The sequence below is a fragment of the Cetorhinus maximus genome, chromosome 21 (genome assembly GCF_964194155.1).
Source record: "Cetorhinus maximus chromosome 21, sCetMax3.hap1.1, whole genome shotgun sequence".
Classification (NCBI taxonomy): domain Eukaryota; kingdom Metazoa; phylum Chordata; class Chondrichthyes; order Lamniformes; family Cetorhinidae; genus Cetorhinus; species Cetorhinus maximus.
This window is the reverse complement of record NC_135899.1, coordinates 36,491,154-36,517,274: the sequence shown is the minus strand read 5'-3', so window position 1 is coordinate 36,517,274 and position 26,121 is coordinate 36,491,154. Positions and strand designations below refer to the sequence as shown.

The following is a 26,121-nucleotide window of genomic DNA, read 5'->3' as shown; positions in this document are numbered from 1 at the left end:
AATTTTGGGTTAAGCTAAAAGAATGAATTTATTGTGATTTATAAATCTATACAGAAGATTGATAAAACAGCAGACAAACAACACAATATTCAGCTTACACAAACTTTGAATGAACCAAAATAACAAAGCATTTGAAAACAACTCAAAATCTTTCCCAGAAATGAAATGAATCTTGGAAGAGTGTAAGGTGAACATAACACACCGTGAGGACATTGAGATATGATGGGCTAAGGGAACTCCGGTATATAGCGAATCATCCCCACTCCCTCACCATACTCAGGATAGTAATCCTCCTAGGCAGGAGAAACATCCACCACCTGAGGAGCATCTGAGTATAATTCACATCATCATCTCAAACAGGGTCCGATTCTACCCCATACCCACTCCTGACTCACTTTACTAACACACACACACTCACATCAGGGGAAACTCTCTCAGAATACTACAGACAGAAGTTTCTTTAAAATCCCTTTGCTTTAGTCTGGCTCCCAATTCCGATGGTCAGAAATGGCACCGAACTTTAGTGACACAGGATGGAGTTCGTTTCCACCATTCAATCTCTTCAATTCTGCATGGGTTTGTGAGAGGTTTGCAAATCTGTTGCAGAGTGGACAATGACACTGCAGTCATCTGCGAACTGTAGATCATGTGTATCTGTGGTGGTCAGTTTAGTTTTGGCACGGAGGTGACCGAGGTAAATGAGTTTCCCATCTAGATGGTATTTAATACTGACACCAGAGGGCAGTTGATCTTTGATGAGGTGAATAGTCACTGTCAGGTAGATTGTAAATAGAATGGGGGCTATCACACAGCCTTGCTTGACATCAGTCTGAATTTTGAAGGCTTCTGTTTCAGATCTCCCACTCAAGACAGTTGCAGTCATAGCATCATGAAGCAATTGCAGGATTGTGATGAAGTTTCTTGGACATCCAAATCATTGGAGCATGATCCACAGAGCCTCACGATTTACTGAGTTAAACGCTTTGGTTACATCAATGAATGTAATGAAGAGTTCCTGGTGTTGTTCTCGACATTTTTCTTGGATTTCTCTGGGAACAAAGAACACATTGGAGGTTCCTCTGGAAGGTCTAAAGCCAAGTCAAAGTTCTAAGTGATGTCTGTATCACTCGATCCACGTGGGGGACGTGATACCTGTTGGACAGATCATCGACTTGTTCGATTGGTGATGACTATCTACCCAGCACCAAGACATTACAAGGCCCAAAAGTCCAAGAGGAAGAAGATTAATGTCTCAGCCCCAAAACAGCCCGACTGAAGAGAGGAATTCCAGGTGCAGCTCATGACCAATCTGGAAAATCTTCACACATCCAACTCAATTCCTGAACAGTAGGATCAAATAAAGTCAGTTGTACTAAACTCCTGTGTCCAGACCATTGGGTTTGAGCATCATCGTCGTTACCAGGACTGGCTCGACGAACATGACGCTCAAATATGTGACCTCCTGGAACAAAAACAATCAGCCTTCATTAGGCCTGGCAGAACAACCCAAGGTCACAACTCAAGAAGGCAGCATTTCAACAGCTCAAGGCTGACACCCAAAGACAAATCTGGAAGATAAAGGACATCTGGTAGGAATAGAAATCCTGAGAGATCCAACAATCTGATCATCATGACATGCAAAGCATTTAAAGTCTTCAGGCCCACCTACACACCAAGGTCAAATGGACAAAATCTCCTTCATTCACAGGATGATGTTTCTATTCTTAAGGATGACAATGCCATCTGTTAACGTGAAAAGAAGATTTTGAACAACTCCTCAACCATGAATCCACAGTGACAACTGATACCCTCCAGTCTATCCCCCTGTGCCTTTGGTAGAATCCGTGGGTGAGTCCCCATCCATGGGAGAGCTGCAACAAACAATCAAACAGATAAAAAACAACAAAGCCTGTGGCCCCGATGGTATTCCAGCTGAGGTCTTCAAAGCTGGTGGACTTCTGCTCACATCAAGATTCCATTCATTCATCCTATGGATTTGGGGGGGAAAGAGAACTCCACTGGACTTCAGGAATGTGACAATTATTATTTTCTTCAAGAAGGGAGATAAATCAAGCTGTGGAAACTATTGAGATATTTCCCTCTTGTCCAGAGCAGGGAACATCCTGACACACATTCTCCTGAATCGCTAACTTCGTGTGGCTGAGGAAATCCTCCCAGAGACACAGTGACATCTGTGCACAAGCAGGAGCTTCTATGCATACTGATATTTTCTTTTGGTGATGTTTGGTGATCTGGACAAAGGTTAAGTTGGTCTTCTTGAAACAATTGGACTGATGGTGGGAGAGGTTTGAGACAGACACTGCTGAGACAGACAGTTCTTTGGAACAACAGCTCCCCTGTGTGAACACTGGAGGGTAAACAACACAGACAACTCTCAGTGTAACAGAAGCAGGTGACCCAGCTCCAAGTCCATGTGGAGACATTGGTGTATGGTGAGAGAGGAGGAGTAGGTGAAACAATCCTGTCACATGTCACACTGGAAGGGTTTGTCTCCTGTTTGGCTTCACTGATGTACCAGGAGGTTCAACAACTGTGTGAAGTCTTTATTACAGAACCAAAACTGATCGGGTTTCTCACCTTGTGAGTGCGTTGATGGATCAGGAGATACGCTGATTGTGCAAAAGCCTTGTCACACACCTCAAACATGGATGGTTTCTCTCCAGTGTGGATCTGCTCATGTCCCAGGAGTTTTGATGATGTCAGATAACTTTTTTGTGAATCTCATACTTACTGCCATGTGTGGGTCATCTGATGGACTGGCCGATTTGATCAGTTTGTGATGCATTGTCACAGAGCTCACACTTGAAGAGATCCCCTCCTGTGTGACTACACTGCACAACATGGAGGTTTGATGACTGCAAGAATATTTTGTCACACTGCTCCGATGTGAATGGCTTCTCCCTGTGTGAGTGCATCAGTATCTCAGGAGCATTGAAGATTGTCTGAAGGTTCGGTTGCATACCCTACTCCTGAATGGTTTCTCACCTGTGTGAGCATGACTGTTTCACCAGGCACAAGAATCGTACAAAGACTTTGTTACACACCTCACACTTAACGGGCTCTCCCCAGTGTGACTGTGTTACTGTTACACAAGTATCAATGACTGTTCAAAGGCTTGGTTGCACACCTCAGACTGGAGTGGTTTCTCATCAGTGTGCCTCTGCTGGTGCTTCAGGACATCAGAGGGATGGGTGAAAGCCTTCTCACAAACCTCACACCTGAATGGCTTCTCTCCTGTGTGAATGCGTTGATGTGCACGGAGGTTCGATGACTCAGAGAATGATTTGTCACACACTTCACACGTGAATGGTTTCTCACCTGTGTGGATCCGCTGGTGCTTCAGGAGATCGGAGGAGTGGGTAAAAGCCTTGTCACAAACTTCACACCTGAATGGTTTCTCTCCTGTGTGAATGCGTTGATGTGCGCGGAGGTTCGATGACTCAGAGAATGATTTGTCACACACCTCACAAGTGAATGGTTTCTCACCTGTGTGAATGCGTTGGTGACTGCGGAGGTTTGATGAGTGCGAGAATGATTTGTCACACACCTCACACTTGAAGGGTTTTTCCCCTGTGTGAATGCGTTGGTGTTGTACAAGCGTCGATGACCATGTGAAGGCTCGGTTGCACACCTCACACTTGAAAGGTTTCTCCCCTGTGTGAATCCTCTGGTGCATCAGGAGATCAGAGGACTGGGTGAAAGCCACCTCACAAACCTCACACCTGAAGGGTTTTTCCCCTGTGTGATTCCTCCGGTGTCTAAGGAGACTCGAAGATGCCACAAAAGCTTTATCACAAACATCACATTTGAAAGCTTTCTGTCCTGTGTGGATTGTTTGGTGGTCCAGGAGGTTTGAAATTCGTGTGAAGGCTTTGTCACACACCATACACTTGACTGGTTTTTCCCCTGTGTGGTTCTTCTGGTGTCTAAGGAGGCTTGAAGATGTCAAGTAAGCTTTATCGCAAATGTCGCACTTGAATGGTTTCTCCCATGTGTGAATGCATTGGTGCACGCAGAATTGAGATGAACATGAGAATGATTTGTCACACACCTCACACTTGAATTGGCTCTCATCCATGTAGCTGCTCTTGTGTTAACAGCGCTTGTAACAGATGCACCTTCTGTGTTAGGAGATCTTATGAGCTTGTGGAGCCCTCCTCACACCTCACATTCAAACAGCCTCTCACCTGTAGGAATGAGTCAGTGGTTTATGAGACTCGATGAATGATGGAAGCTCTCACCACACTTGGAGCCACTCACACTTCTTCCCAGCCTCACCCTGACCGATCGCCCACAGCCGAACCTTCAGAAAGGTTGGTTCTAATGGAAGGTTCCGCACCACTGACCAGTTTCAGATCTGATGATATGTCAAAACTCCCCTGACCCGACCAATTTCCAGATGACAGTTTCAATGCCCAACCTTCTCTGTGTTGAGCAATGCTGTGAAGGGACTGGATGTCTTTCCACAGTTGTGCAGTTGTTCCTTGGATGACGATCAGGATCTATTTGCAGTGTCTATCCTCGCTGTATTCTCTGGTGTAGTACGGTGCAATCCTTCTGTAAAACAGGAAAAGGAAACATGATTTCCTCCAACTCCCTCTCCTCCTTTGCTGAAGGGGCTGACTCCTCAGTTAGAGACTGTTCCACAGTGAGTGCCAGTCTGCTATTCCCCTGTGTGGGGGATCAGATACAAGTCTTTTCTTTTTCCTCACTTGACTGTCACACACCCTCTGTTTCCAGCAGGGACACTGGGTAGTGACCAGGAGCAGACAATGTGGCTACTTTCTTTCCTTCGCCCAGACCCCCATCTTCCCAGGCACCGTGAGGGCAATGGAAAGGACAGTCGGGCGGAGTGTAAAACGGGCTATCAATTCACTATGAGCTCAGGTCGAGCTGGTGAAGACCAGTTTTACACTTACAGTATGTGTTTAATATAAAAAAACACTCAGGAGAAATGTTAATTCAATGGAGATTTTGAAATTTCTTCCCTTGTTTTCCAAAATTATTTGAAGAAACTAAAGAAGATATTTCTTCAGTGTAGCTGATTGAAGGGTTCTGGTTTATCCTGGGAAATTAGATACACTGCACTCGCTCAGACTGCACATCCCAAATTCAGCTATCAGCCACAGCACTGGGTAAAACTATCAAATCCAAGCCCAGGCTTTTGGGAAAGGCTGAGGCCTTCAGGTAAAATCTTTAACGAAGGCATTAAAAGATATTTCAATCAATATATCTCCAGGTATGGCAGCCGAATTCCTCTGGAGCTGGATTAACAACCCAGAGATTGAGAGTTCAAATCCAACCACGGAAAGTTACACACATAGGATTATAGTGTGTGTCAGGAGCAGCACTGGTAACATCTGCAACAACACTGAAGAGTCTCGACGGTACCGAGAACACAGCAGTACCCCTAATCAGAGCCACTATCACTGGACTCAAAACCCACTCTCTCCACCACCAGTGGGAGGAGAAGGTGGAATAGTGTATTGTCACTGGACTCGTAATCCAGAAGTCCATGCTAATGCTCTGGGGACATGAGCTCAAATCCCACTATGGCAGCTGGTGGAATTGCAATTCAATTAATAATCTGGTCACTCTACCTCTCTTTCTTCCTGTAAGGCACTCTTTAAAATCTACCTCTTTAAGCAAGTTTTTGGTCATCTGTAATAACATTACATTACGTGCCTCTGTGTCAAATATTGTTATCAATCTTGCTAAGCACCTTGGGACATGGAACTATGTTCAAGGTGCAGCTCCAACAACACTCAAGAAGCTTGACACCGTCCAGGACAAAGCAGCCCGCTTGATTGGCACCACATTCACTCCCTCCACTACCAACGCACAGTAGCAGCAGTGTGTACCATCTACAAGATGCACTGCAGGAACTCACCAAGGCTCCTGAGGCAGCACCTTCCAAACCTATGACCACTGCCATCTAGAAGGACAAGGGCAGCAGATTCATGGGAACACCACCACCACCTGGAGGTTCGCTGTTCCTTCACTGTCGCTGGGTTAAAATCCTGGAACTTCCTTCCTAACAGCACTGTGGGTGTACGTACACCACATGGACTGCAGCGGTTCAAGAAGGCAGTTTACCACCACCTTCTCAAGGGCAACTAGGGATGGGCAATAAATGCTGGCCCAGCCAGCGAAGCCCACATCCCGTGAATGAATAAATAAAAAAATTGTGGAGGGCAAACAAAGCAAGGGAATACTTTAAAAACAGGAAGTTATTGAGAGGAGTTGACGAAGTGCGAGACCTTGGAGCACAGGTTCTTGCAGGTGGCAGGACAGGTAGACAAGGTGGTCAAGAAAGCATATGGAATGTTTTGCTTTATTGGATGAGATATTCAATACAAAAGCAGGGGTGTAATGATGGAACTGTATAAAACGCTGGTTAGGCCACAGCTGGAATTTTGTTACAATTCTGGTCATCACATTACAGGAAGGACATAATCGCTCTGGAGAGAGTGCAGAGGAGATTTACAAGAATGTTGCCCGGGCTTGAAAATTGCAGGCATGAGGAGAGATTGGAAAGACTAGGGTTGTTTTCCATAGAACAGAGGAGCCTAAGGGGTGACCTAATTGAGGTGTACAAAATTATAAGGGGCCTAGGTAGGATTTCCCCTAGCTGAGGGGTGAATTACTGAGTTGGTGCGGTGGGGGCATAGGTTTAAGGTGATTGGTAGAAGGACTAGAGGAGACATGAGGAAAAACGTTTCCACCCAGAGGGTGGGGGATGTCTGGAGTTCACTGCCTAAGCTGGTGGTTGAGGCTGAAATGCTCAACTCATTTAAAAGGTACTTGGATCTGCATCTGAAGTGCTGTAACCTGCATGGATTTGGACCAGGTGCTGGAAAGTGGGATTAAAATAAGCAGCTAGTTTCTTTTTTCTCTTTTTTGGATGGAGCAGACACGATGGGCTGAATGGCCTCTTTCTGCAATGTAATTTTGCTATGGTGGGATGTGTAGCCTCGGATGTGTTTGACAGCAGATCAGAAGAATATAAGTTGTTGTTTATTGTTCTTATGTAAAAAGTCAGAAAGTGACTGGGTGTTCAGTAGGAGCAGCGTGATTCCCCTCATGGTTCACTATCCTACTGACCTTCGCTGTGAGGCAGTCTCCCAGTGAGGGGGCAGACTCATTGCAAAGGGAAATATGGTTAAAACATATAACTAGCAGCAGAGCAGGGTAGGAATGGCTGCACACTAGTTTAAACTCAGTGTGTCAAGGAGCACTGAAGGATGCACCTTCAGGCTGCAGTCCCCCTTCCTGGATGGACGGGGTGGGTTGAGGGTAGTTCCTGATCTCAGTCCAGAGGTAGATTTTAAGGAGTGTCTTACAGGAGGAAAGAGAGGTGGAGAGATGGAGAGGTTTAAGGAGGGAATTCCAGAGCTTCGGGCCCAGGCAGCTGAAGGCACGGCCTCCAATGGTGAAATGATTAAAATTGGGGATGCTCAAAATATCAAAATTGTAGGAGTGCAGAGATCTTAGAGGGTGAGAGCTGATTAGAGGCTCTTAAGAGTTGATTGTCAACCTTGGCTCAGGAGGTAACACTCTCACCTCTGAGTCAGAAGGTTGTGGGTTCAAGTCCCACACCAGGACTTGAGCCCTGAGGCTGAAACTCCAGGGCAGTCCTGAGGGGGGCTGCACTGTCAGAGGTGCCGTGTTTCAGATCTGATGTTAAAACAACGCCCCTTCTGCTCTCTCTAAGGTGTGTGTAGAAGATCCCATGGCACTGTTTTGAAGAACAGGGGAGTTATCCCTAATGTCCTGACGAACACTGATCCCTCAATCAACACCACCAAAAAACAGATTATCTGGTCAGGATCACATTGCTGTCAGTGGGAGCTTGCTGTGCTCACATTGACTGCCACATTTCCTACATTACAACAGTGACCACACTTCAAAAGAAATTTATTTCTGTAAAGTGCTTTGGGACATCTGGTGGTCATGAAAGGCTCGATACAAATGCAGGTCTTTCTTTTTGTTTTTTTTTGAGGAGGTTACAGAGATAGGGAGGGTGGGAGGTCTTGAGGGATTTGAAAAGATGGGAAATATAGAGATCCCAACACACAGACAGAACTGACCATTCACAGTCCACAGTTAATAATCAGCTCCCAACACACACAGAACTCAACAATAGGAAATCAGTAAGAATCATCAGACACTCTGCACCTCCCAGATAATTACACCTCACCTTCTCATATTCAGTAATGAGCCATCAACAAAAGTCAGCCTGTAAATCAGAAGGGAAATGCTTCCAATAAACACACTCAATATCCAACACACAGCTCCAGGCAAACAGTTCAGCACAAAGCACCGAGTAAACAGCTCTCTCAGCTGGATGTTCTCACACAGCATAAGGGGCATTTCCACAGCTGATTCCCCACAGGATAGTCAGGCTGCCTGAAGATTAGTGTGGATATTATGTGATGTAATTATTATAAATTGTGTTCGTTCACTCACCATGTCCTGAGTTGGTTTAGAGTCCCTACAGGAAGTGAAGCAGCTGTGGAACAGGAAGGGGAGGGAATGGGCAGAGTGGGTGGGGCTCTCTGATTGACGTCTCTCACAGCCAATCCAAATATTTCTGGAGTAACATGAGTTTCCTGAAGCTTGGGAAACTGACCGGTGAAACGGAGGCGACTTTGAGCAGCAGATCAGGTGGGGATTTAAACTTGTCATTGTCCCATCTGAATAAAACCTCACTTATTCCAGCTGCTGTCTCAGTTCCCCCGGTAAATGTTTGACAGAGATTTCTAGTGTGGGAATAGCATTCTTCATCCTCAGAGACTTTCAAACTGACAACATCAGTGTGGGATGTGTGGCCTCGGATGTGTTTGACAGCAGATCAGAAGAATATAAGAAATAGGAGCAGGAGTCGGCCATTTGGCCCGTCCAGCCTGCCCCGCCATTCAATAAGATCATGACTGATTTGCTCCAGGCCTCAACTCTTTTGTGCTAGCTCTTCATAGCCCTCAACTCCCCGATATTTCAAAAATCTATCTAACTGTTTAAATACTTTCAGTAGAGGGAGACCCACAGCATCCAAGGCAGTGATGATGTGCAGTGGTGGGATCAGCACATGTACAGAAGGGCGGGACATGGAAGAAAGGGGCACATATTAGACTGGCACAGGAAGAAGGAACAGAGAGGGGAGGAAAATTTGTCTCTGTGACTTGGGGAGTGACTGACTGACTTGGGTCGGGTATATGGGAGTGACACTGTGATTCAGTGAGTGACCCTGGGAGTGACATTGACGTGGTGAGTGACACTGTGACTCGCGAATGACTCTGACTCAGAGATTGACTCTGTTACTGGGGGAGTGATTTGGGAAATGATCCCTCCCCAGACCTAACTGCCAGCCGATGCCACATCTCTTGCCCAAACCCTTTCTCTGCCCCGCACTCCTCACCTCTCACCTAAACCCATGTCCCTCTCAGGATCCAGGGACTTTGGAGAGGAAAGGGAGGTTGGAGATGGGACGGTCATTTGCAAGGACAAAGAGGTCAAAGGTTGTTTTTTTGAGGAGAGGGTGATAACATCCGATTTAAAGGAGAGAGGGACAACGTCTGAAGAGAGAGAACCGTGAACAATATCAGCTAACATGGCGACCAGGAGGGGAAGTTGAGTGATCAGCAGTTTAGTGAGAATAGGGTCGAGGGAACAGGAGGTGGGTCTCATGGAGAAGATGAGCTCAGCGAGGGCGTGAGGGGAGATAGGAGAGAAACTAGAGAAAGATGTGAGTTCAGGGCTAGGGCAGGGGGAGCATTAATGGAAGTTTGTCCGGGCGGGCTAGTGGAAGGGAGGGAAGTGACAGAGGCAGCTGATGGGATTGTTTCAATCTTATTTCCCTGAGCAGAGAGGTCAATAACCAGGGTTTGCAATAGAGGCATGACCACTACCATCTAGAAGGACAAGAGCAACAGATTCATGGGAACACCACCATCTAGATGTTCCCCGCCGAATCACTCACCATCCTGACTTGGAAATATATCACCGTTCCTTCACTGTCGCTGGGTCAAAATCCTGGAACTCCCTTCCTAACAGCACTGTGGGTGTACCTACATCACATGGACTGCAGCAGTTCACGAAAGCAGCTCACCACCACCTTCTCAAGGGCAACTAGGGATGGACAATAAATGCTGGCCCAGCCAGTGAAGCCCACATCCCGTGAATGAATTTAAAAAATTGCACCCAATGGTGGGAGGGCACACTCCTGACAATTATCACTGAGGAACACTGGGGATTTTCAGATGGTCAACGGTTGTACTTGAATCAGTGGGACTGAGGATGTTTGGGTTTTTGCTTGATATGGGGAGTAGGGTTAAATGCACAAGAGGGCACTGGTGTTTTTGCCCTCAAAATATCACAGATAATTTCAAAGAGCCAAAAACAGTGGCAAAGAATTCACTAAGGGGTTAGGTTACAATATCGATGATTAGGGAGCTGGAGCACGGGAGAGACAGAATCTGTGATTGGAGGAGCTGGAGCACGGGAGAGGCAGAATCTGTGATTGGAGGAGCTGGAGCACGGGAGAGACAGAATCTGTGATTGGAGGAGCTGGAGCATGGGAGAGACAGAATCAGTGATTGGGGGAGAGTTAGAGAGAAAGAGAGAGATGTAAACAATTCTCTTTAGAACAGAACCTCAGACTCAGGGAGTCAATGGATAGTTGACAATTTTTTCCCTCCTCTTGGAATTATTTATTTTTCAAAATCCTTTTTTCGAGTTGTGTGTTTTTTTATTGAGGGGGGACGTGCCAATTTCTGGCAGACTCTGGCTCAGATGCACTGAGGTGGGTCGTTTTTAAAAATTATTTATAAATAAACAGTCCCCTCCCCACCCCCTACCCCTCTCCCAGTTGCAACAACCCTCCTATTTCAATAGAAAAGAAAAAGAAAAAAGAATTGGGATCTAGATCCCACCATCGGCACATCTGGAGGAGACAGGGAGGAGGACAAGGTGGTGGAGGATCCAGTGCAGCTGCAGCTGTGATTTTTTTTTATTCGCTCATGGGATGTGGGCGTTGCTGGCTAGGCCAGCATTTATTGCCCATCCCTAATTGCCCTTGTAAGAGGGCATTTTAAGAGTCAACCACATTGCTGTGGGTCTGGAGTCACATGTAGGCCAAGTAAAGTTGGCAGATTTCCTTCCCTAAAGGACATTAGTGAACCAGATGGGTTTTTACAACAATCGGCAATGGTTTCATGGTCATCATCAGACTTGTAAATCCAGATTTTTACTGATTTCAAATTCCAACATCTGCTGTGATGGGATTTGAACCCAGATTGCCAGAGCATTACCCTGAGTCTCTGGAATATTGGTCCAGTGACAATACCACCACCTCCCCTGAGAGAGAGGGAGTGTGACAGGGAGAGAGAGAATGTGAGAGGGAGGGGAAGAGAGAGAGTGAGGGAATGTGAGAGGGAAAGGGAGAGAGAGAGAGAGAGAGGGAATGTGGAGAGAAGAGAGAGAGAGAGAGAGACACTGAGGAAGGAGAAGGGGATTGGCGGGAGAAGGACGCCTCAGGGTAGGTGTGTGAGAGAGAGAGAGAGGGAATGTGAGAGGGAAGGGGAGAGAGAGGGAGAGAGAGACACTGAGGAAGGAGAGGGAGATTGACGGGAGGAGAAGGCCTCTGGAGAGGGAGGGTGTGGAAAACAGACAACATTTCTCACTTTCACACTAGCAGTTTATTTTATTTATCTGTGTATTTATTTCCCAACTCCTTTTTTATAAAAAGTTCTTTATTTTTCCTTCTAAAGCTCCTCTCCTGGGCCTGGCTTTCAAGGGCTCTCTCCCCTTCCCTCTCACACTCCCTCACTCTCTTTCTCTCTTCCCCTCCCTCTCACATTCTCTCTCTCCCTCTCACACTGCTGGAAGAACAATAACCAAAGGAAAAAGTTAAAACTTTTCCATGACTTTCTTCCTTTTTTATATTTGTCCAATAAATTAGTTTGTGAATGAGAGGAAGGAAAATATTGCGAGTGAAATCCAGTTTTTTCTATTCCCCTTAGATTTTTCTTTAACTGTCTCTGCAACAGAAGTGTCTGTCTGTATACAAGCTTTTATTGTGCCTGTGTTTTCTTGTTTTAATAAAAAGTTTTGATGTGTAGAAAAAGTTGGGAGTCCAGTTGATCCAGAAGAGTCAGACTTTCCAGGCCTTGAGTTTGCTTTAATATCAGCCACTCGAGGAGGACGATGGGGTTGGGGGGTGGCGTGTGTGTGTGGGAGGGGGGGCACTGAGAAGGTGAATGAAGGAAAACTGCTTAGTTGTTGGATTCTTGGCTGCCTGTCCAGCACCGACTCTCTCATTTCTTTCATATCCTTGAATGGACGTGTAGAGCGAGTTTACAAATCCCTGCATCGAAAAGTTTGGTTTTGAAATTAAATCTTTCGATTTGCTTTACCAGGGAGGAGCTCCTGAAAGCCAATATGTAGCTCCCCCTGCCGCACCGCCACACCCTAATCAAAAAATAGCCCCTGAGAAAATCCCAAAAAGAGCCCTCAAAAAGAAATGACTTTGAGCCCTGGTGTAAATAAGGAGAGACCATTTCCAGAGACAGAAGGATCAGTAACCAGAGGGGACAGATAAAGGGACTTAGCAAAAGGACCAGAGGTGAGATAAGGAAATTTTTACAGAGAGAGCTATTGTGGTCGGGAATACACTGCCTGAAAAGGATTCAATAGGAACTTTCAAAAGGGAGTTGGATAAACACTTGAAGAGGAAACATTTGCATGGCTTTGGGAAAGACTGAGACTAATTGGATTACTCTTTCAGAGAGCCAGGACACACATGATAGCCTGAATGGCCTCCTGTGCTGTATCATTCCATGTTCAATGATTGTAGTGCAGGAGCCATTCACTTCTCCCAATTGTAGCTGAGGGTCAAACTGCCCATCCAACACGTGGAGGAATTGAACTGCTCCATGCCCAGAGTTACAGTCTGTCAATCACTTGTGGTGGTCCTACACTGGACAGTGTGCAGTTTATGTGTACACGGCCTGTGTTACCAGAGCCTGTCAGCTTTTGATCATCTCCCTCCTCATGTGGATTGGTGAGGTTTGATGAGATGCTCAGATCTGTTAACACCTCAGCAGAAAGGTTACAGATTCTCAACAATCCTGAAAACAGAAAGAGCTGGTTACTGATCTAACTGCTTACACAGGGCTGTACTGGCAGGTCAGGAAGGTTAACCCTGTACTACCCACCGAGGGACAACCTGGCAGTGTGTTGGGAATGAGGTGGAATCTACAAAGTGTCTCTGGTTGGAGGTTGGAGAGCTTACTGACATTTGAGAGAGAGATGATTCACTGCCAAATCTCAGACAGCTGTCTGAAACTCTGTGTCTACATGGAGCACACGTAATGGCTCTTAGCCCGTACAATGTTGCTGTTCGAGAGACAGGAGGAGGAGCAAGGAAATCCGCTGTGCCAGGCGTCTCTCTGGGAGGGTGTCTATCCCATGTGGAGACGTTGGTGTACGGCGAGAGAGGAGGAGTGGGTGAAACAATCCAGGCACATGTCACACTGGAAGGGTTTGTCTCCCGTGCGAGACTCAGCTGATATCCCAGGAGATACGACAACTGTGTGAAGGCTTTATTGCGGAACTCACACCGATAGGGCTTCTCCCCCGTGTGAGTGTGTTGATGGATCAGGAGATACCCTGAATGTGTGAAAACCTTTTCACACACCTCACACCTGAATGGTTTCTCTCCAGTGTGGAACTTCTCGTGTCCCAGGAGTTTTGAAGTCTTCAGGAAAACTTTATCATAAATCTCACCATTGAAGAGTTACTCCCCTGTGTGAATCCTCTGATGGAGCAGGAATTTCGACAAGTTTGTGAAGGCTTTGTGACACACCTCGCACATGAACAGCTTCTCCCGAGTGCCAATGTGTGGTGATTTGCTGTCACTGACTGAAGGCTCGGTATAACACCTCACGTTTGGATGGTTTCTCCCCTGGGTGAATTGTCTTGTTTATCAGGGAGGATGTCGACCTGTGAACAGCTTTCACACTTAAACAGCTTTAACTTCATGTGAATGCGTTACTGTTTCATCAGTGTCGTTTACTGTGTTAACGCTTGATCACACACCTCATGTTTGAATGGATTTTCCCTTAGGTGAACGCGCCGGTGATATAACAGACCTGATAATTGTGCAAAGCCTTTTTTACACACCTCACAGGTGAATGGTTTCTCCCCAGTGTGAAGGCGTTGGTGTTCACGGAGAGTCCATGACTGAGAGAATGATTTGTCACACACTTCACACACGAGTGGTTTCTCCCCCGTGTGAATGCGTCGGTGTTCCACGAGGGTCGATGACTGTGTGAACGCTCAGTCACACACGTTACACTTGAAGGGTTTCTCCCCAGTGTGAATCCTCTGGTGTGTCAGGGGATCAGAGGACTGCGTGAAAGCCTTCTCACAAATCTCACACTTGAAGGGTTTATACCTGTGTGGATTTTCTGATGGACCAGGAGGCTCGATGACTGTGAGAATGATTTGTCACACACCTCACACTTGAATGGTTTCTCTTCCATGTGGCTGTATTTATTTAACAGCTGTACAATAGATGCATGTTGCATTTTAGGAGAACCTACGAGCCTATGGAGCCCTCTTCACACTTGAACAGCCTCTCACCTGTAGGAATGAGTCAGTGGTTCATGAGGCTCAATGAATGATTGAAGCTCTCACCACACTTGGAGCCACTCAGTCTTCTTCCCAGCCTCACCCTGACCAATCACCCACAGCCGAACCTTCGGAAAGGTTGGTTCTGATGGAAGACTCCACACCACTGACCAGTTTCAGATCTGATGATATGTCAAAGCTCCCCTGACCTGACCGATTTCCAGATGATGTTTCACTGCCCAACCTTCTCTGTGTTGATCAATGCTGTGAAGGGACTGGCAATCCAGCTTCATCTGTCCCACCCCACTTAAGCAGTATATATTTCACCATATTTTTACTTCTCTTTAGTTCTGAAGAAGAGTCATACAGACTCGAAACGTTAACTCTGTCTTTATCTCCTCGGATGCTGTCAGACCTCCTGAGTCTTTCCAGCACTTTTTGTTTTTGCTGTGAAGGGACTGGATGTCTTCCCACAGTTGTGCAGTTGTTCCTTGGGTGATGGTCAGGATCTATCTGCAGTGTGTATCCTCTCTGTATTCTCTGGTGTAGTACGGTGCAATCCTTCTGTGAAACAGGAAAAGGAAACATGATTTCCTCCAACTCCCTCTCCTCCTTTGCTGAAGGGGCTGACTCCTCAGTTAGAGACTGTTCCACAGTGAGTGTCAGTCTGCTATTCCCCTGTGTGGGGGATCAGATACAAGTCCTTTCTTTTTCCTCACTTGACTGTCACACACCCTCTGTTTCCAGCAGGGACACTGGATAGTGACCAGGAGCAGACAACGTGGCTACTTTCTTTCCTCCGCCCAGCTCCCATCTTCCCAGGCACCGTGAGGACAATGGAAAAGACAGTCGGGCAGAGTGTAAAACGGGCTATCAATTCACAGTGAGCTCGAGTCGTGCTGGCAACTTCCAGGAGAAATGTTAATTCAATGGAGGTTTTGAAATTTCTGCCCTTGTTTTCTAAAATTATTTGGAGAAAACACTGGACAGGAAGTGCGAGAAGCTAAGGAAAATATTGCTTCAGTGTAGCTGATTGAAGGGTTCTGGTTTATCCTGGGAAATTAGATACACTGCACTCGCTCAGACTGCACAACCCAAATTCAGCTATCAGCCACAGCCCTGGGCACAAACTATCAAATCCAAGCCCAGGCTTTTGGGAAAGGCAGAGGCCTTCAGGTAAAATCTTTAAAGAAGATATTAAAAGACATTTCAATAAATGTGTCTCCAGGTATGGCAGCCAAATTGCTCTGGTGCTGAATTAACAACCCAGAGATTGTAAATTCAAATCAAACCACAAAAAGTTACACACATAGAATTACAGTGCAGAAACAGGCCATTTGGCCCAATTGGTCCATGCTGGTGTTCATGCTCCACATGAGCTTCCTCTCACCCCTCTTCATCTCGCCCTATCAGCATATCCTTCTGTTCCTTTCTCTAGTTTCCAATTAAAGGCATCTATGTTAATCACCTCAACCACTTAATGTTTTGAAAATGAATTTAATACATTTTGGAATTTGTGGAATAGAATAAAAATTAAAACATGAAAACTTTACGATTGAACTGAAATCCCAAATATTGTCCTTCAGGGAAGGGAACCTGCTACAATTGCCTGGTGAGGTCTACATGTGACTCCAGTCCCACACAACATGGTTGACTCTGAACTGCCCTCTGAAGTAGCCAAGCAAACAATGATAAACAATCACTACAAAGTCCAATAATAAGAGGAAAATCAGATAGATCTGGACAATCCTGACATTGTGTCAGAATAAGATTAGGGTGATCTCAGCCCAGTGAAATCTGTAAAGTCTCTCTTACCAAGGTCTGAGGGCAAGTACCCAAGTGAGGAGAGCTGCCCCACAGACTGGTCAAGTAGCAGTGATACTCACTGAATCGTATCAATCTGGAAACATCCCAGACTCCCCGTCACCATCCCTGGGTATGTCCCATCCCACTGGCAGGTGGGGAAGTCTCAATATTGACTCCATGGAGTCTCATGGCTTCAGGTCAAACAAGTTCAAGGAAAACTGCCACTCCCCTCCCAACTGATGAATGAGTATTTCAACATGTTAATCATCCCTAGGGAAGTAGACTAAGGACAGATTCCAAAACTGGGCATCCATGAGGTGCAGTGAGCCATCAGCAGCAGCAGGATTGTATTCCACCACAAGCTCACAGCTCAGCATAGCTCTGTTAGGAAATAGAGATAGTTTAAGTAAGTTATATTTATATTTGTGGGTGTTAGGAATGAGTTTTAGCTTTAAAGCTTAAGTTTGATTTGTATTTCTGTACCTGTGTGTTAAGAGAGGTCAAATGGATTTTTAGTTTCACTTTAAAAGGCTGCTTGCATTTCTAGTGATACATTTACGACCCCTATAAAGTAAAATAAACACACTAGAGTAGAAAGAACACTGCTGTTGTCTAGCAACAGGCAGCTAGATAGGCAGGTTCCTCCCATAGATACACAGAAGAAAGACAGTAGTTTTGATTTGGAAGCTGTGGAGTTCAGCTGGTTTTTGAATGTAGCTGCTGGAGGGAGACTGGAGCAAAGGGATAGCCAGTCCCAAGCTAAGGAAAACCCCAAAAGTCCAGGGGGGTGAAAGAGGGGAAAGTCCAAAGAAGACCTTCTAGTTAAAGGAAGGACAGGAACCTAAGAAAAGGTCCTGTTAAGTGAAGTTAAGAGTGAGGGACAGAGAGAAAGGCTACAAGCTTCAGATTTAAAGTGAGGACAACTTGCAAGAAGCAAGAAGGTTCAAAGAGACAACCGAAGGTCTATAATTCTTTGCTCTGGGCATGTGAAGCAGTGGTGTACTGTTGACAGCTGAGACAGTGAGAGTGTGCAAGGAAGACAGCTTGAGTACATGTGGTGACCCAGGGAAGAGGAACATCAGAAGAAGAGTTTGAAACCCTGCAGGTGAACCCTTGTGGAAGGCGTCTGAGAGAAAATGTCGGTTTGGGAGAAGATTCTAAGGTGAGGTCTTGGAGAGTGGAGATTGGAAACCTTAGTGTGAAGGACGGAATTCAGTGAGACTGGTTGGTTCAGGGTGTGACAAGCGTCTGAAGGGGAGTTAAGGAGAGATCCATTGTATCTGGTTGAGGTGGAATCTGTTACGTGAGGTCAGAGTGTGGTGTGTCTGACCACAGGGTGCCATAGGTTTACATGGACTCTGTCCTTACTGTGTACATTAGAGTATAATATAGCTTTTGTGAATTGTGTTATCCTTACAAATCTGTATGCATCTGTAAAGATAAAGTTGTGGGTGAAGAAGTATTGTAATATAGCCCATCTTTTCTTGTTGAATAAATGTTTTATTCTTTTGTTAAAAGTTCATCAGCTGACCCCTGTGCCTCTGTTCAGTAGCTACTCTCCACGTATCTAAACAAACAAGTAAAAGTTAGGATCTATCAAGCTGGGTTCCACTCTGGGATCAGGCTCCTCCAGGGGTAACCTCAGCTGGGATTGTAATGGCCCTCATTCCATGATTATCATCAAACCAGTAGATAGACATGTCAGGAGCAGCATTGGCTCCCTCTCTGCCGCTTGCCTCTCTGCCCACTGCCTCCTCTCTATCTGGTCTGAGATCAGGAACTACCCTCAACCCCACCCCCCATCCCATCCATGCAGGGAGGGGACTGCAGCCTGAAAGGTGCATCCTTCAGTGCTTCTTAACACACTGAGTTTGAACTATTGTGCAGCCTTTTTTTTTTGCAAAAATATACTTTATTCATAAAATATCTTCAATCACATTCCAAACCATTTCAAAAAACACCATTACAAGGGTACAATCCAGGTTAAACTTTTACAAAATGTATCACCAGGTGCATCAGTACAAACAATATTACAATCATTTACAGCCTTTCATTTTGAGCTGTACAGCCCGAGGGGCTCTAAACAGTTCCCAGTCTCTCGGTGCGCTGTGGCAGAAAGGTCTTAGACAGCGACCCTTCCCCATTGCGCCTTTGCGGCAGCTGCCCCAAGCTTTAGTGCGTCCCTCAGCACGTAGTCCTGGAGCTTGGAATGTGCCAGTCCGCAACACTCGGTCGGGGACAACTCTTTGTGCTGGAAGACCAACAAGTTTCGGGCAGACCAAAGCGCGTCTTTCACCGAGTTGATGATCCTCCAGCTGCAGTTGATGTTTGTCTCGGTGTGTGTCCCTGGGAACAGCCCGTAGAGCACAGAGTCCTGTGTCACAGAACTGCTCGGGATGAACCTCGACAGCAACCACTGCATCTCTCTCCAGACCTTTTTTGCAAAGGCACAATCCACAAGGAGGTGAACAACGGTCTCTTCCCCACCACAGCCACCTCGAGGGCAACGTGCAGAGGGGGTGAGACTCCTGGCGTGTAGGAAGGATCTGACGGGGAGGGCCTTTCTCACCACCAGCCAAGCCACGTCTTGGTGCTTGTTGGAAAGTTCTGGCGATGAGGCATTCTGCCAAATGACTTTGACAGTCTGCTCGGGGAACCATCCCACAGGGTCCACCCTCTCCTTTTCCCTCAGGGCCTCTAAGACGTTACATGCTGACCACTGCCTGATGGACTTGTGGTCAAAAGTGTTTTTCTGCATAAATTTTTCAACGAGGGACAGGTGGTACGGCACGGTCCAACTACTTGGAGCGTTCCGCGGCAGCGTGGCCAGACCCATCCTTCGCAACACCGGGGACAGGTAGAACCTCAGCACGTAGTGACACTTGGTGTTTGCGTACTGAGGGTCTACGCACCGCTTGATGCAGCCATACACAAAGGTGGCCATCAGTATGAGGGCGATGTTGGGCACGTTTTTTCCCCCTTTATCTAGAGGCTTGTACATCGCGTCCCTGCGGACACGATCCATTTTTGACCTCCAGATAAAGCGGAAGATGGCTCGAGTGATCGCCACCACGCAGGAGTGTGGAATGGGCCAGACCTGCGCCACGTACAGCAACAGCGAGAGTGCCTCACACCTGATGACCAGGTTCTTACCCGCAATGGAGAGGGAGCGTCGCTCCCACATGCCCAGTTTCCTTTTCACCATAGACACTTGCTCCTTCCAGTTTCTAACGCATGCCCTGGACTCTCCGAACCATATCACCAGCACCTTCAGGCCGTCAGCCCTGACAGTGAAGGGGACAAAGAATCGGTCAGCCCAGTTCCCAGAGAACATGGCCTCGCTCTTCCCACGATTTACCTTGGCTCCCGAGGCCAGTTCAAACTGGTCGCAGATGTGGATCAGTCTGCGCACCGACAGCGGATCCGAGCAGAAGACGGCGACATCGTCCATGTACAGGGAGGCCTTTACCTGAGTGCCTCCACTGCCTGGGATCGTCACTCCTCTTATGCCCGGATCCTTCCTGATGGACTCGGCAAAGGGTTCTATGCAACACACGAAAAGAACAGGCGAGAGGGGACAGCCCTGCCTGACTCCAGATTTAATCGGAAAGCTATCTGTTTCCCACCCATTGATTGAGACTGCGCTACTGATGTTAGTGTAGAGCAGTTGGATTCAGTTTCGAATTCCCTCCCCAAACCCCATTTTGGAGAGCACATCCACCATGTAGGTGTGCGATATTCTGTCAAAGGCCTTCTCCTGATCTAAGCTGATGAGGCAGGTATCCACACCCCTGTCCTGTACATAGGCAATCGTATCCCTGAGCAGCGCGAGGCTGTCAGAGATCTTCCTGCCTGGCACAGAGCAGGTCTGGTCAGGGTGAATCACCAATTCCAGAACGGATTTGACCCGATTGGCGATGACCTTGGACAGAATCTTATAGTCCACATTCAACAGTGAAATGGGTCGCCAATTTCTAATTTCCTCCCTTTCCCCCTTGTGCTTGTAGATGAGGGTGATGATGCCTTTCCTCATGGATTCTGACATACTGCCGGCCAGGAGCATACTCTCGTACACTTCTAGCAGTTCTGGGCCGATCAAGTCCCACAGAGCCGAAGACAACTCCGCCGGCAAGCCGTCGCTTCCGGGAGTTTTACTCTTCTCGAAGGACTCGAGGGCCTTAGTCAGTTCATCAGGAGTTAGCGGTTTGTCCAGGCTCTCCCGCGTACTGTCGTCTAAGACCTCCGTGATAGAGGACAGGAAGGACTGGGAGGCTGTGCTGTCCGAGGGCTTCACGTCATACAATCCGGCATAAAAGGATTTGCTGATCCTCAAAATGTCGGACCGTGATGACTTTACTGAGCCGTCTTCTTCCTTCAGGCTGCTGATCACAGAGCTCTCTCTGTGTACCTTTTGGAAGAAGAAACGTGAGCACGTCTCATCCTGCTCCACGGAGCGGACTCTGGAACGGAAGATGATCTTGGAGGCCTCCGAGGCAAAGTGCGAGGCTTGCTGGCTCTTCACCTCTTGAAGCTCCTCCTTGACATCGACCCCCATCGACTGCAGCCGGAGCAGATTCTGAATGTTTTTCTGGAGTCGGGACATTTCCCTCTGTTCCTTTCTAGCTTTCTGGGTGCCTTTGAGGATGAAAAACCTCTTGATGTTTCCCTTGATCGCTTCCCACCAGTGTGTCAGGGACTCAAAGAGGGGTTTCACGGTTCTCCAACCTTTGTAATCCCTCTTGCGCTCCTCAATGTTCTCTGGGGTCAGCAGTTGCACATTTAGCTTCCATGCCCCCCTGCCCACCCTCAGGTCCTTCTCCAAGTGGCAGTCCGCCAGTAGGAGGCAGTGGTCAGAGAAGAACACCGGCTTGACGTCGGTGGATCTGACTGTGAATGCACGGGACACAAACAGGAAGTCTATCCTGGAACGAATGGACCCGTCTGGCCGCGACCAGGTGTATCTACGCTGCGCTCCGTCTGCAGGGTTGCTGAAGACGTCGTGCAGCTTGGCATCCTTAACTGTTTCCATCAGGGATCTGGACGTAGCGTCCAATCTGCTGTCGGCCCTGCTGGATCGTCCAGCCGCATCGATGATGCAGTTGAAGTCACCGCCCAGAATGACCAGCCTGGAGGTCGCCAGCAGCAGTGGGAGCTGCTGAAAAACCTCCAGCCGCTCAGCCCCTTGTGCCGGGCCATACACGTTAATTAACCGAGTGGAGCGTTCTTGTACATTACGTCTGCTACGAGGAGTCGCCCGCCCACTACCTCCTTAACTTCGGAGACGGTGAAGTTGCCTCCCCGCAGCAGAATACCCAGGCCGGAGGAACGAGAGTCATTTCCGCCCGACCAGATCGATGGCCCATGGGACCACCATCGTGACCATTGCCTGTAGGAGCTGAGGTGCGGTATCGCACACTCCTGCAGAAACAACAGGTCAGCTTTGACCTTGGCTAGGTAGTCCAAGGTCGCAACACATCGCGTAGTAGATTTAATGCTACGCACATTTATGGATACAATCTTTAAACCCATTTTAAAGCATTTATTCTCCTACCAAACCCACTGTCTCTGAGAGTCCCAGACCTTTAGTCTGCTCCTTCATACCCGTAGTGAGCTCAAATTCCTTCACTTTGGATGGGCTGAGGTAGATCTCCTTGGCAGTGTTCTGCTCCGGTGGCATCTGGAGGTTCACGTAGAGAGCGGGTTTTGAGATGACCTTTGCTGGAGAAGCTTCTCCAAAACTCACCCCCTCTGGGGTGTTGCTGTTCCCGGCTTCCTGGAGCTGGGGTGCGATGATTACCTCACTGCTCCCAGATTCCAGGGGCTGTGGTGCACTGGCCTCCTCAGGTTGCAGGCAAAGTTGGGGTGCGCTGGTCTCCTTGTTGTCTCCAATGTTCTGGAGCTCGGGTGTCTCGTCCTCCAACGCCCTGGAGCTTTGCCGCCTCTTCTGTCGGTGCCGCCCTGGCACTTCATCATCCGAAGAGCTGCTGCCCTTGTCATCCATGTCGGATGGGAGACGCCTCTTGCCGCTTTTCTGGGAAATGGCTTTGCTTCTTCTTCGCTCCTTCTTCCTTTTGGTGTTCTTCACCGTCCGCCACTCCCCCTGCTGCTTTTCCACTGCTGCCTCCTCCTCCATTGATTCGCTGTCCTGAGGACTGGGAGGTTCAGGGGGTAGTGCTGTTGATTGGCTCTCTGTTGCCTCAATCTCTTTCTCCACCTTGTCTCTCTCTGTGTCCTCCTTTGTCCCGTCGAGCTCCCTGGGGGCCTTGGTGGTTGGAGTGACACGAAACATTTTTTCTGCTTCCCCCTCGTTGGCTTTGGCTGCCTGTGCGTAAGTACGGCAGCGTTTGGGGCAGGTCCTGTAGAGGTGACCTGCCTCGCCACACAGGTTGCAGCACTTGGCCTGTTTGCAGTCTTTTGTCTGGTGCCCTTCCTGTTTGCAGTTCTTGCAGAGGGAGGCGCTGCAGTTGGCCGCCACATGACCAGCCTTGCCGCATGAGCGACAATGCTTGGGTTGCCCAGCGTAGACCAGGTAGCCACGGTTTCCCCCGATAGCGAAACTGGAAGGAGGGTGGAAAATGGCTCCCTTACCATCGGTCTTTAGCGTGACCTTAAACAGGCGTTTGCCTGTCCAGATCCCCAACTCGTCTCGAATCTCGGTGCCGCTCCCCACCTTATCGAAGTACCTGATGAGGAAGGTGACCACGTCGGCGACAGGGACGAAGGGGTTGTACAGATGCACCATCACCACACGTTCCCGTTGCAACGGCAGAGAAAAGAGCGGCTCCGCCGTCAGGATCTTCATCTCCGGCAGGTCTCTCTTTTCCTCGAACACCCTCAGGAGCTGGACGCAGTCTGCCACCCGCTTGAACGTCACGTTGAAAAAACCAGCTTTGGGGAAGTCCTGCAGGGATACGATCTCCGGAGCTTCGAAGCCACACGCCTTCAACAGGATCCTCCTGGCGAAGAAGACCCGATCCATAGATGATCCTCCTTCGCTGTCGTTCACCGTGACTCGGACGGTGATAGGTAACCCATGGTGTGGATTTCGATTGTTTATAGCCTTTCCATCCCGACCTTGCCTTGGCAGGATCATGGTGTCGCCCCTGCAACACTTGATCTTAGCCAAAAGGCCGAGAAGCGATCTATTGTGCAGCCATTCCTACCCTACTCTGCCCCAGTTATAGGTTATAACCCAATCTCCCTTTACAATGAGTCTGCCCCCTCACTGGGAGACTGCTTCACAGTGAGGGTAAGAAGAATAGTGGACCATGGGGAGAAATCACGCTACTCCTACTGAACGCCTGGTCACTTTCTGACTTTTTACACAGCAACAATAGACAAGAACAACTTGCATTTATATAGCACCTTTCACATAATTCAATATCCCAAGGTGCTTTGCAAGTGTTAACAATATTTGACACTGAGGCACATAAGGCAATATTCGTACATATGACCAAAAACATGGTTAAAGAGGAAGATTTTAAGGAGTGTCTTACAGGAGGAAAGAGAGTTAGAGAGATGGAGGGGTTTAGGGTGGGAATTCCAGAGCTTCGGGCCCAGGCAGCTGGAGACAGAAGGCATGGGGGAGAAAGGGGCATGGGAAGGTGGAACAGGGAAGAGAGTGGGAGGGGAGACTGAGCCAGTGCTTAGAGAGTGACTCTGTTACTCGATGAATGCGACTAGGGGAGTGAATTTGGCAGTCAGTCTGTGCTTAGACAGCAGCACTGTGACTTGGGGAGTGTCATTTGGATGTTGACTCCAACTCTGAGGAAATTAAATAAGGGACAGTTAGATCATGAGGGGATGTGGGCAAGTGCTGGTGAGAGAGAGACAGGGTAGACAGAGCAGTGCTGGTGAAAACCAGGGATGGGGTGGTGCTTTCTGACAACAGGAAGAGCCACCCAACATCCAGCCGAGTTTCTGGTGAAAGCTCATCTCGAGCTGAAACATTAACTCTGTTTCTCTCCACAGATGCTGCCTGACTTGCTGAGTATTTCCAGAACCTTTTCTTTTTATTCTAGTTTTAAAAGCACAGAAACAGATCATTCAGACCATCTGCTTTCTCCCAGGGCTTGTGTCCAGTGAGTGGGGCTGTTATCGCTTGGCCCACTTTTGCCTCTTCAGTTGTAGCCAGAGAATCTCCTGCAATGGTTAATTTTCCCACCCCCATCGCTCTGGAGTCCGACCAAGGGTCTATCCTCAGTCCCCACCTATTTCTCATCCACACGCTGCCCCTGTGTAAAACCATCTGATGACCTGATGTCAGATTCACAGAGGGTCTCTTACAATCTGTCCCATTTTACCTCGAGTTAGAAAGAAATGCCCCTCACCACCAGACAAAACAGAAATCTAATGGCAAGCAGACAGCTTCAAGAGGGAGAGAAATGATTTGAGGACCGGGCCATGGAGCGGAGCACCTTAGATCTACAATCTTAACTGGGGCAGGGGCTAAATGGAGGACAGGCCCTTCAGCACCAGTAAGGGAGATGGAGTCAAAACTGGGAGAGTCAAACTTTTATACTTTTACTCCACAGTCTGGAGAAAACAGTCTTTCACCAGTCACAGAAAACCAATGTCGAATGTAGTCCCATGTTATCTATCAACCATGTTGATGGGTGTCTGAAAAGGAGGGTGAAGGAGGGGGGATGGGGGGTGAAGGGGAGGGGGGGTTTGGGGGTGAAGGAGGGGGGTTGGGGGTGAAGGAGGGAGGATGGGGGTGAAGAAGGGAAATGGGAGTGTCATGAAGCTATTAATGTATATATTATTGGAAAATATTTTTATTTTAAAATAGATTTAGTCTGTGGGTGTGTCTTAATCGGATTAAAACCAGCTAATCTGGATGTGTAATAGTTTGGAGATGTAAGAGATGCATTTTTTGAATAGAGCATTCAAGAAATGGGGTGAAATCTAGCACCTAGCTAGCAGAGACCAAGCAATATATTTATCTTACTAATAAAATTGGTACTATGAAAGGGGTTTTATTGTTAAAAGAGGTAGAGTTCAAAGAGGCTAATGATACATTGAGAATTTACATTCAATGAAATATGCTAGGTATATCAGAGGGTACTTTTGTGTGTTCAGGGCAGAGACAATGAAAGATCGAAGTAGCTGTAAGCCTACACTGTCTCCACAGGAACCGAAGTGATAGGAACCTCATTTTGAATTTGTAAGGTGAAAATACTTTGCCTGGTGTCTGGTTAAGTCTATGAGTTGCTGTTGCCTTAATGGAGATTAGTTTGGGAATTTGTTAAAAGTTATGATAGTAGTAATTTATGTATATATTTATTTGTATATATATATTTATAAATTAATAAAATGCGTCACTTAGTTTGATATAAAACCTCTCGAGAACTGGCGGTCTGATTCCTGAATTTAGAGTTGCATCTCAAACATAACACTTAAACTTGTAGGTTATGACAGTTGTTTAAAGTTTCCCTCTGGGATTTTTAAATAACTCATCTTTACCGAAAGGCTGTCTCATAACAATTGGGGGCGCTTGCCCGAATAAAAATATTTCAAATCCCTTGAATGGTTTGGAATTGGTGAATCTTAAGGTTATGAGTACGAGAAGCATTTTGAATTCAGGAGTTGGTGAGGTAGTTTAGAAGTGGTGAGACTGCAAGATGGCTTTGGCAATTGCTAAGACTTGTCTGGGAGTAGAAG

At 47.3% G+C, this 26,121-nt stretch overlaps 3 protein-coding genes across 4 annotated transcripts in view; 1 reads left to right on the top strand and 2 right to left on the bottom strand.

Moving 5' to 3' along the window:
• LOC144695242 (uncharacterized) overlaps window positions 1-26,121 on the bottom strand; it is a 232,698-nt gene that overhangs the window by 122,965 nt on the left and 83,612 nt on the right. Inside the window, exon 1 of one of the 2 annotated variants that reach the window (XR_013579912.1) lies at window positions 2,085-4,488. Coding sequence is in view for 1 of the 2 variants with exons in the window: in XM_078566135.1 (XP_078422261.1) it covers window positions 3,107-4,099 (993 nt within the window). In the remaining variant the exon portion in view is untranslated. Of the gene's footprint in view, window positions 1-2; window positions 4,489-26,121 lie in introns of those variants that run through there. The other variant, XM_078566135.1, reaches the window with a different exon arrangement.
• LOC144695205 (uncharacterized) overlaps window positions 1-26,121 on the top strand; it is a 66,905-nt gene that overhangs the window by 16,277 nt on the left and 24,507 nt on the right.
• LOC144695253 (uncharacterized) overlaps window positions 13,653-26,121 on the bottom strand; it is a 612,706-nt gene continuing 600,237 nt past the window's right edge. Inside the window, exon 2 of the mRNA XM_078566158.1 lies at window positions 13,653-13,717. The gene's annotated coding sequence lies outside the window, so the exon portion shown is untranslated. The remainder of the gene's footprint in view (window positions 13,718-26,121) is intronic.